General features: G+C 52.8%; 1 protein-coding gene across 1 annotated transcript; it reads right to left on the bottom strand.

Moving 5' to 3' along the window:
* Positions 1–2,840: 2,840 nt before the first annotated feature.
* On the bottom strand, positions 2,841–7,631 carry LOC120395105 (serine protease 27-like). The gene is made up of 6 exons (XM_039519266.1): positions 7,405–7,631; positions 5,200–5,226; positions 4,942–5,104; positions 4,366–4,643; positions 3,674–3,825; positions 2,841–3,147 (listed from the first exon to the last, which is right to left on the bottom strand). The coding sequence occupies exons 1-6, from the start codon at positions 7,472–7,474 to the stop codon at positions 2,842–2,844; spliced, it is 996 nt and encodes a 331-aa protein (XP_039375200.1). The 5' UTR covers positions 7,475–7,631; the 3' UTR covers position 2,841.
* Positions 7,632–11,445: the final 3,814 nt, after the last annotated feature.

Raw genomic sequence — 11,445 nt, 5'->3', positions numbered from 1 at the left:
TGCGCACAGCTGAGTGACAGCGTTTGGAGGGATGGTTTATTCCCTGAAATATGTAGTTTGGGGTCAACTAAAACGTCACATATCCAGATTGAATTCGCCAAATAGTTTCAGATGAAAAAAAAATTCAGAGAAGTGGAAACGTTTTTGGACATATTCCAAATGAACCATCTGCACTTTTCACTTTGAAGCAACACTTTCTTTTGAAATTTAGCTAGATTGATATTTTTTAAAAAAAAATCTTAATAAAAAGGGGAAAGAAAGAAAGAAAGAAAGAAAGAAAGAAAGAAAGAAAGAGAAATGCCACATTTCAATCCAGAACCTCACCCCCATGAGAACCTTCAGCCAAGGATACTCTTAACCCTGACCCCATTATAACCTTAGCCCTACGACAACCTTAACTCTTGTCCCTAACCCCAATGATACCACTTTATCCCATCTCACTCCCCTCCCACAGCTGGGATCAGACCCAGGATTCCTGGCTGCCAGCCTCATTCCCATGGCACATTCCCAGGGCAGATGTGGAATTTTGGCTGGCGTGAGGACAGCAGGGTTGTCCTGGGGCAGTGGGTGGAGTTTGGGGAATTGTGGTGGAGCTAATGTCCCAGCAATTCCTCTGGATGTCCTCACCCTCATCTGCTCCTACACACTCATTAATATCTTCCGCTTCTCTTTGTTTGCTCCCTAGGTGCTCAGGGGAGCTGGAATCAGACAGGTAAGACACCCACCGCAAAACCCCAGCCTTACCTGACCTGGACACATGGCATGAATATGAGGCTGGGAGCCAGGACTCCTGGGTTCTATCTCCAGCTCTGGGAGAGGAGGGGGGCTAGTGGGTTAGAGCAGCGGTGTGGAGCTCCGGCAATTCAAAGTGTGTCCCAGGGCAGCCACCCCCTCCTTACACTGGGGCAACCATTTGGTATCAGGTTCCCTGTGCACCTGGCAGCTGGGGACTTTCCCCAATGACCCTTCTCTGGGTTCTCCTGTCCCTCCCCTTCTCCATCTCCTGTTCCTGTTTTAGCTGCTTCGCATGGTCTCAGCTTGCTCCTTCTCCCGGCCAGCTAGTCCTGCTGCCGCCTCCGTGGCTCTCAGACCCTCTTGGCTCTCTGCCTGGGTCCAATCAACCTTCTCCAGCTGTGAAACCAGCGCCGCCTTGTTGAGCTCGCCGGCACCCACCCCTCCATTCCTTCACAGTTTGGTGATATTCTTCTTCGGGAGCTGGTTATCCGCCGTTCTCTTCCTGTTTCCTTTGACTACCCTCGTTTTACTGCTGCAGGTCACAATACTCCTAGTGCATTCGGTATCCCACCGCTGCCACCATCTGTCACAGAGCCACAGGATCGGTGCTACGGCCCCGGCTTTGGAACGGTGTCTAGGAGGATCCCCTTCAGCAAAATACTTGGGTTTGTTGGTCACCTGGCACACAGCACATGGGGTTCTTTGGGGAGCACAATTAAACCATGGTCCATTCTGGTCAGCCCAGAGGTCCAGCCATGCTGCAGTGAACCCCACGCTCAAGCTCTGTCTGACCCCCTGGGTCAGTCCCCAGGTGTGAACCCCGACTCCCTCCAGCACTCAACCCTTATCCCCCCCCACACCTCCCCAGTCCTTTCTTCTGGAGCTGGGGGGTACTTCTCGGCTTCCCTGCGGAGAGGTGGGGAAATCCATCTCCCACCGGGGCGCTGGCCACCAGGCGTCAATGGCTGGTGGTTGGATTTTCCGTCATCTTCATGGATTCTCCACCAACGTGGGGTTGGCCGGTCCTTTTCCAGGGCCCCGGCCTGGCTCAGGCAGCGAGGCGACAGTTACGCCTCAGGGCTTGGCTACACTTGAAATGCTGCAGGAGGGGGTATCTCTCATCAGCGTAGTTAATCCACCTCCCCGATAGGCCGTACGAAGGGAGAATTCACCCACTGACTGAGAGCTGGCGACACCCGGGGTTAGGTCAGTTTAACTTGCCCGGGGGTGTGTGTGGATTTTTCACACCCCTGAGTGACATACTGATGCCGATCGAATTTCCCAGTGCAGGGGAGGGCAGTGTCACTAGCCTGCCCTGAGAGAAAACAATCCTTTCCCACACATGGGGTGACAATGCAGCATGCAGGGGAAACTGAGGTACAGCTAGTGACCATAAAAATAGTTCAGAAAATTCACACTTGCTCTGGCGAGTCAGTGCCACGATGGGGACCCAGGTTTTGGTGGGGGAGGAGGTCTGGGCAGTGCCCAGCATGATGCAGGGACTGAGTTCAGTTTGGGGGTGGGGGGGGGCGTGTCTGTGCCCAGGGGCCCTGAGCTTGGTCAGTGTCTGTACAGCGCCTGACACAATGGGGGCCCCAATCTCGGGGGGGGGGGTCTGCGCAGCACCCGGCACGATGGGCCGCCCCACACTCTGCTGTCCCACAGCTCATCCCAAGCAGTGGTGGCAGCAGGACTGACCCTAGCGGAGGCGGCGCCAGCTGCTGCCAGACAGGTCGCGGCTGCTGACGGGAGGAGATGGAGTTTGCAAAGCCGATTTATTGATGATTTTCGGAGCACAAGTGGCCAGATCAAAGCGGCTGCGGGGCCCTTCCCCACCGGCCTCCCAGTCACCCCCGGGGGCTGTGTGCTGCAGCGTTGCAGGAAGGGCTGGATATGAACCCCTGTGCCCACTCCCCATAGCGACCTCCTGAGCTTCCGTCCACCACCCTCTCCCAGCCGTGTCCCCCAGGCCCCAGCAATGCGGAGCCCACACCGGGTGCCAAGGGGGGGGTCTATACACACCCCTGCTGGCGGGGGGCTGCCGTGTTACCTGGGGCTGCGTCTGGGCCGGGGGGGTTGGCGCGGGGGGGAGCCCCAGGGGGCAGGTCACAGGGCCAGCAGCAGGAGCCCAGCAAGGAGCGGTGCAGCCAGAGCCAGCGCTAGGCATGAGCAGACTAAGCCGTTGCTGCAGGGCCCCGGTGGGGTGGTACTGGCGGTACCGGCACTGAGTACGGCAGGAGAGACGATGGAGAGGCCAGCGCCACCCGTGACATTCTGGATCCAGTTGACATAGAATGGAACCTGGACGTACACCTTGGGGAGTAGGGGTGAGCAGTCTATGCCCCAGCTGACGATCCCAGTCAGGACGAAGCTGCCGTTCCTTTGACAGACCAGAGGCCCCCCAGAGTCAAACTAGAGAGAGAGAGACACTAGGGTCAATGAGGGCGGCCCCTTCGCCTCCCTTCCCACAAAGTGCCTCCTGTTTTTCCTCCACCAGAACCAGGGAGAGAACCCAGGAGTCCTGGCTCCCAGCCCCGCTCTAACCCACTAGCCCGCACTCCCTCCCAGAGCTGGGGATAAATCCCATTTCCTTCCCATGCCATGTCCTGCTGCAGTGCCCGGGCAGAGCTTCCACCCTTGTTAGGTTTGTTTTCTCTGGCATTAAGCTCAGGCCAAATTTAACCCTCTCACTTCAGCAGGGCTAGAGCTCAGAGAGTTCCCCCCCATCTTGTGGTGACTTGTGAGATCTCCCAGAATGCACTGGTGCTGGGAGAGCTGCTTTCTCCATCAATGAGACGCGCAGAAGATCAAATTAAAACATCACCCACCTGGGCCTTGTTTGAGAGCTGGGGAGGAAGGGCCAATGTTTGCAAACAGAACAATGGGCCAGATAATTTCAAGCAGCCCCAGTGCTGCCCCCCTAAGCCAAGAAGCCCACCTTGCAGGGGCCATTAGGGTCACACCTGGCCCCAGCGCACAGCATGTCATCTTTGATCCAGTGGCTCTGTTTCCCAAACTGTTCTCTGCAGGTCGACACATCGACGAGAGGAACCTCCACCTCCTGGAGAGTCCGGGGCGGCTGAAGTGCATCTGGAATGAGAGAGTCGGGGATGGAGCCGCGGGGAGCCGAGGGAGCTGGAAAGGACGGGGATGGGCTGGGGAAAATCTCTCCTAGTGTAACACGGCGGCTCGGCATGTGAGCAACAGCACAATCCAGGGGCTGCAGATCAGAGTGCGCATAAACGTCCCCGTCAGGGGAGATTGTGTGTGAGCGCGCGCAGTGCTGCCCCCTGATGGAGAAGACAGGGCAGAGAGTGAGTGTGTGTGTGTGTGTGTGTGTGTGTGTGTGTGTGAGCGCGTGCAGTGCTGCCCCCTGATGGAGAGGACGGGGAAGAGAGTGAGAGTGTGTGTGTGTGTGTGAGCATGCGCAGTGCTGCCCCCTGATGGAGAGGACGGGGAAGAGAGAGTGTGTGTGTGTGTGTGTGTGTGTGTGTGTGTGTGTGTGTGTGAGAGCATGCACAGGATTTCCCTCGTGGCTACACAGCCCTGTGTGTTTCGAGCTCAGAGGAAGGGCTCTCAGATCACCCCCCATCACCCATTAGACCCACCAAGCTCCCATCCCCCCCTCACCTTTATTCTCTGGCCCGGTATTCCCCCAGCCCATGACCCAGCACTTTTCCCCGGCTGGGAACTGGGTGGAGGGGCCCAGCAGGGAGACGGGGCGGATGGTGTCCGTGAAGTTGACAGGTTCCATCAGCTGCACCAGGGCAATGTCGGCGAAGTGCATGCTCTGGTTGTAGTCGGGGTGGCTGATGAAGCGACGCACGGGGGACGAGATGCAGGTGCGGGAGGCGTTGGGGAGCTGGTGCTCCCCCAGGTTCACGCAATAACTAGATTCATTGAGATTGCTGGGAGAGGAGGGGCAGAAAATACTGATCAAGGAGGAAAGATAGACTGTGAACATAGACAAAAATGCAGCCACCTCTGGGGCAGCGAGGCTGGGGAACAGCCACACAGCAACGCGATGCCTCACCCAGCATTAAGATACAGCCAGCTCTGGGGTGGGGGCAGCAGGGGAACGGTCACACTGCACCATGGGGATAGTCTGACCAAGAGCGGGAAGTCAGCGATGGAGCTGAGACCATAGACAGATGTCACTGCAAACCAAGTCAGGGCAGCCTGGGATCCCCTGCCAGGGTGACTCACCGATCGAAGCAGTGAGCGGCTGACACCACCCACTGGGCTGAGATGAGGGATCCTCCACAGATGTGGTCGTATTCATCTTTATCACCATCATATTTCTGCACACTGACCTGCCAGGGCCATCGACCCTTCTTGGCATCGTGCCCCCCTATGATACGGCTGAACACTGCACAAACCAGGGAGCCATGTTAACACAGGACAAGGTGCACACCTCCCGCCCCCCAGAACTAAGGATAGAACCCAGGAGTCCTGAGTCTTTACCTGGCTGGTCTTGACTCTCCTCAGCACCTGTGGAGGGAACAGAAATGTTGGGGAGACATTACAGCATCAGGGCCATAGGGACAGGAGCGGCATTAGGATCCGAAGGAAGGCAGGAGGATGGAAGGTGCGGAACTACTAACTGTGGTATATAACTGTGGTATGTATCATTTCAGTCAGCTTCTGGACCCAATGAATGGAGGATTAGCTAATGTGACTCCAGAGGTGATCCCAGAAATTACAGGCCCGTAAGCCTGGTTTCAGTACCGGGCAAACTGGCTGAAACTATAATAAAGAACAATATTGTCAGATTTATAGATGAACATAATTTGTTGAGGAAGAGTCAACATGGTTCTTGTAAAGGGAAATCATGCCTCACCAATCTACTAGAATTCTCTGAGGGGGTCAACAAGCATGTGGACTAAGGGGATCCGGTGGATATAGTGTACTTAGATTTTCAGAAAGCCTTTGACAAGGTCCCTCACCAAAGGCTCTTAAGTAAATTAAGCTGCAGCGGGGTAAGAGGGGAGATTCTCTCAATGACTGTTAACTCGTTAAAAGATAAGAAACAAAGGGTGGGTATGAATGGTCAGTTTGCAGAATGGAGAGAGGTAAATAGTGGTGTCCCCCAGGGGTCTGTACTGGGATCGGTCCTATTCAACATATTCATAAATGATCTGGAAAAGGGGCTAAACAGTGAGGTGGCAACATTTGCAGATAATACAAAATTATTAAAGATAGTTAAGTCCCAGGCAGATTGCGAAGAGCTACAAAGGATCTGTCAAAACTAGGTGACTGGGCAACAAAATGGCAGATGAAATTTAATGCTGATAAAGGCAAAGTAATGCACATTGGAAAGCATAATCCCAACTATCGATATAAGATGATGGGGTCTAAATTAGCGGTTCCCACTCAAGAAAGAGATCTTGGAGTCACTGTGGATAGTTCTCTGAAAACGTCCACTCAATGAGCAGCAGCAGTCAAAAAAGCCAACTGAATGCTGGGAATAATTAAGAAAGGGATAGATAATAGGACAGAAAATATCATATTGCCTTTGTATAAATCTATGGTATGCCCACATCTTGAGCACTGCGTGCAGATGTGGTCGCCCCACTCACAAAAGATGTATTGGAATTGGAAAAGGTTCAGAAAAGAGCAGCAAAACTTATTAAGGGTCTGGCACAGCTTCCGTATGAGGCAAGATTAATAAAACTGGGGCTTTTCATCTTGGAAAAGAGGCGACTAAGGGGAGATATGATTGAGGTCTATAAAGTCATGACTGGTGTAGAGAAAATAGATAAGGAAGTGTTATTTACTACTGCCCATAACACAAGAACGAGGGGTTGAAATGAATAGGCATCAGGTTTAAAGCAAACCAAAGGAAGTATTTCTTCACACAACGCACAGTCAACCTGTGGAACTCCTTGCCAGAGGATGTTGTGAAGGCCAAGACCACGACAGGGTTCAAAAAAGAACTAGAGAAGTTCATGGAGGGCAGGGATGGTGTCCCTGGCCTCTGTTTGCCAGAGGCTGGGAATGGGCGCAGGGGATGGATCACTTGATGCTTCCCTGTTCTGTTCATTCCCTCTGGGGCACCTGGCATTGGCCACTGTCGGCAGACAGGACACTGGGCTACATGGACCTTTGGTCTGACCCAGGATGGCCGTTCTTATGTTCTTATCGGGCTGGAATACAAGCCCCACCCACTGTCCCATAGCTCCTCCCATAATCCCCATACCGTACCCCAAATTGTAGGTGGCTACCATGTGTCAATAGGTTTCAGAGTGAACATCGACATGAGATGAACGAGGGCTGCACTCAGCTCTCTCAGGGCCACACGTGCTCTTTCCACCCAGCCAAGCCTGAGGGCAGGAGATTGGGGCACAACAAATGGGAGGGGGACTGGAGGCAGTGGCTCCTGTGGGGGGTTAGTCAGAGGGGTGGGAGGGGTCAAGCCGGTGATGCCTGTGGGGGTGGGGATCAGGGTCCCTTCATGCACAGCAGGGCCTGGGGACCGGCACTGTCATTTCTGCCCCTCTCTGGGCAGGATCTGTTTTCCTCACGTGCCCCCAGACCCACAAACCCGCAAACCCAGGCCCTGGGAAAGAGTCAGAGCCAGACCACTGGGGCAGGATCTGGATCTGATCTTCCCCTTCTGGTCTGTTCCCCGTGGCTCTGCATCGCTCTGGATCCCTTGCTCCCTCTTACCATGCACTGGGGACGGCAGCAGCACCAGCAGCAGGAGCAGCGCGGCCAGCTGGGAGCAGAGTCCTGCCATGATCCAGCCCCACAGGAGCTCTGGGTCGGGACGGCCCAGCTCAGCCTCCAGCCGGCGGAGCAGGGAGCTCTGGCTTCGAGGCAGCGGGTTCTAAACCCAGCGGGAGCCGCCCCGTGGGTGTGGGGGCTGATTTTGGCCAGATGTGCTGATGCTGAGGAAGCCATGGCACCTCGGACTCTTGTTCTCCAGCTGTCTGGCTCGGAGCCCAGCAATTACATTTCTGATTCACAGGAAATTGAAAGCAGAAGCTCATGAACCCTCATCTCTGCGCCCCACCCCATTGTGAGACACACCCGTTCACAGCCCGGCTCCCCTCTGCACAGAGTCTCTTTTCCTCACATCCCCCGACCTACAAACCCACGAGCCCAGGCCCTGGGAAAGGGACAGAGCCAGGCCACTGGGTCAGGCTCATCCCCTCTGGTCCGTTCCTGCCCCCAACCTGGTGGCAACATGGAAGCTCCCAACCTGCTTTCCACCCAGGTCTCCTGACTCTGGCCCGTGTCAGGAAGTGGCCAGTTGGCAGATGTTTGTCCAATCTGTTCTTAAAAGCCTTCAATGACAGATATATTCCCCAGCCTCCCTCGAAACCCTGTTCCAGGCACCTTAACTACCCTTAGCCTTAGAAAGCTCCTCCTAATATCTAATCTAGATCTCCCTTCCACCTCAAGATTAAACAAGGTCAGTTATATAATAATACATGGAGATATACTTATCTCCTAGAACTGCAAGGGACCCAGAAAAGTCATTGAGTCCAGCCCCCTGCCTTCACTAGCGGGACCAAGTACTGATTTTTACTCCAGATTCCTAAGTGGCCCCCCAAAGGAATGAACTCATAACCTGGGTTTAACAGACCAATGCTGAAACCACTGAGCTATCCCTCCCCCTAAACCTTATAGGCCCTGTTTTCTGAACCTTTGATCATTTATGTTGCTCTACTCTGGACCCCTCAATTTGTCCACATCTTTCCTAATGTGCGGTGTCCTGAATTCAGCACACTCTGCCCCCTGAGACTTCACCATAGAGTGGGCAAATGACCTCCCATGTCTTCCTGACAACACTGCTTTTAATACAGCCCCAAAAGATATTCGCCTTTTTTGCAACAGCGTCCCATTGTTGACTCAGATTCAATTTGAGATCTGCTCTAGCCCCCGGGTCCTTTCCAGAAATACAAACCCCCAGCCAGTGATTCTCCATTTTGTAGTTGTGCATTTGATTTTCCTTCCTACTTTGCGCTCGTCTTTCCTGAATTTCTTCTTGTTGATTTCAGACCAACTCTCCCATTTGTCAAGGTCTTTTTGACTTCTGATCCTGGACTTTAATTAATCACTATGCTTGGAAGGATCAGATTGTTACCGGTAAACGTCAATTTCACTGCATCCACCCCAACTGATGAGCAAATATTTCCATCGGCAATCATCAAAATTTACCAATAGGAAACATAAGAAAAATGTATCAGAGGGGTGGCCATGTTAGTCTGGATTTGTGAAAAGCAACAAAGAGTCCTGTGGTACCTTATAGACTAACAGACGTACTGGAGCATGAGCTTTCATGGGTGAATACCCACTTTGTCAGATGCAATTGAGTATTCACCCATGAAAGCTCATGCTCCAGTACGTCTGTTAGTCTACAAGGTGCCACAGGACTCTTTGTCGCTTTTTACATAAGAAAAATGCTGTTTGAAAACTTAGAGTCAGAATCCAACGATTCAGATTTCTGAACTAGGCTTGTTACAAACGGGCTAGTGAATGAAGAGGTCTGATTTGAGATTTACTTTGTATATTTTCACATGCAGTGTTCACATTTTGTGTTCACGCGTTATAAAGCTTAGACGCTTTGGATCGCATTTACTATCAGTAAAATAATTGCCTGACCGCCCCCACCCCCCCGCCACACACACACCCATCATTTCCTGCAACTAAACAAAATTAAATAGATAAAAACCAAAAAAAAATGCTTAAAAATAAGTATTGTTCTCTATCAAAATTATCAAAAAATAAAATTTAAATTCTACCGAGCCTATTCCTACCCCGGGCGGGCAGACACCAGGTCTGTAGCCACCTTTTGGCTGACTTACAGTTACGATTGATACAGTTGATTATCTAAGCCATTGTATTGTCCAGCATGGCCATGCCCTGCTCTCAGATCCGGCTTCCACCAGATCAGGGGCTTCCATCTGAGCCTTGACTGACCATCAGACCATGAATTTACGTTTCCTGGAAGTCAGTGGCTGGAGCATAAAAGTCTGTGCATGAGGAATTGTGAGAGATAAAACAGGATCCAGTAGGTTGGCATTGGCACCCCTGTCGCTGCCCCTTGCCACCCTGAAATGGCAGGCTGGGTTCTCCTCTTTTGCCAGGGTTATTGGATGAGAACCGGGCATCGCATGATGTGTCACCTTTCTTTTAAAGCTCTGAGCTCCAGGAGCCAGGTGATCGCTGATATTCGCAAGGGGTCAGTTACTTGCCTTTGTGGTGCCAGAGAAAAACTCGACATGAAGGCTCAGAAAGCCAGAAGCTGCATTTGCCCCTTTTCTCCATCTCTGACCTCCCCGAAAATCAGCAGGGTTCTGGCCATTGGCACCTAGAACATGCCCGGCACTTTTGGAAGCCCTGGATGTGGCATTCAAACGCTATCACGTTACAGACAGGATCACCGCTGCACCCTGGCTTTGCTAGAGACCTTTGGAGGAACCGCTTCAGGGCACCCGACCTTCAAGGGATCCCCCTCTTTCTTCAGGGTCATTGTCCAACTCCGGCAGACCCCGGCTGAGTTCACAGGCTCCGCCTGCCGGAGATCCCCGGGGATCAGCGTCAGTTGTTCAGTCCTCAGGGCTCCGTTGTCCTGGCCAACCCTCCATTCACACGGGTCCATTTCAGCCAGTCTTGTAATGACCCAGCCACCCTACCCCAGTTATGTCACCCAAACACCCCATGTTTCCTTCTCTGCCCTCAAAATGGCTTTTAACCCTTTTTCACTCCTGGGTAGCAATGCACCGTAGAGAGGGAAACTGAGGGAAAAATAGGACAGGAGATTCCTACTTCATCACAGCCCCACCTCATTCAAAGGGTGGGTGTGAAGCTGCCCAGGAGCTATGGGCTGAGGATTGGTTTAGGTGGAGGCAGGGGCGGGGGAAGAGAGATCACAGGGGAGCTGAGGAGAGACAAAAGACAGAGGAGAGGAGAGCAGAGACAGAGGCAGAGGCAGGGTCTTGTGAGAACAGTGTGATGCTGGGAAAAGCCAGACTGAGAGTTTGGGGCTCTGCTGGTGAAGGGGGCTGAAAGCTAAAAACCCTGCTCCTTTCATTCTCAGCTCCCCCTGGGTTTGGAGAAGCAGGACTTTGTATGCTCTGTGTGTAACCAGCAGGAAGCTTACCTCGATCCCTGGGTGCGTGTAGCTCAGGGGAACCAGGCTGGTTTGGGGAAGGATTGCAGGTGGTCTGCTTGGAGGATGGGTGTGAAGCTTGCTTTGTCTCTGTGAACCCCTTCTTCATCTACGTCAGTTTCAACCAGTCTCTTAATGACCCTATTCGTTCCTCCCAGACAGCGCGGTGACAAACACCCCCCTGTGCCTCTTAGTCTGCCCTGAGAGCAAACTGGAGCCTGTTTTCCCGTGGGAGAAACTGAAGCTTCCTATAAATCCGAAAAATGCAGACTATCGTGTTCCAAAGCTGTGGGAGCCGGGCGATTGCCAACAAGCCCGTCCAAAATTGTGACTAACTCCCCAAAACCATGAAAAAACAATTAAATAAGTGGTGGGAATTTGCATCCCAATGTCATGATGCTGGGCAGTGTTAGGGATATAGATATTCAGGCCTGTCTGTAAAGGCCTATATTTTAAGAATTTAGGTATATGTTTGTAACCCTTCGGCCCATCTAAGTTGGCAGCAACAAGGGCCGGGTTCAGTATCCAGGGGTTCCGTGTCAATAACGCAATGCAAAACCGGCTCGAGCCCCCACCCAGTGACCTGGGAC

This window comes from Mauremys reevesii, unplaced genomic scaffold (genome assembly GCF_016161935.1).
Source record: "Mauremys reevesii isolate NIE-2019 unplaced genomic scaffold, ASM1616193v1 Contig94, whole genome shotgun sequence".
Taxonomy (NCBI): domain Eukaryota; kingdom Metazoa; phylum Chordata; order Testudines; family Geoemydidae; genus Mauremys; species Mauremys reevesii.
Note: the sequence above shows the minus strand (reverse complement) of the source record. Positions and strands in the feature narration are given on the sequence as shown.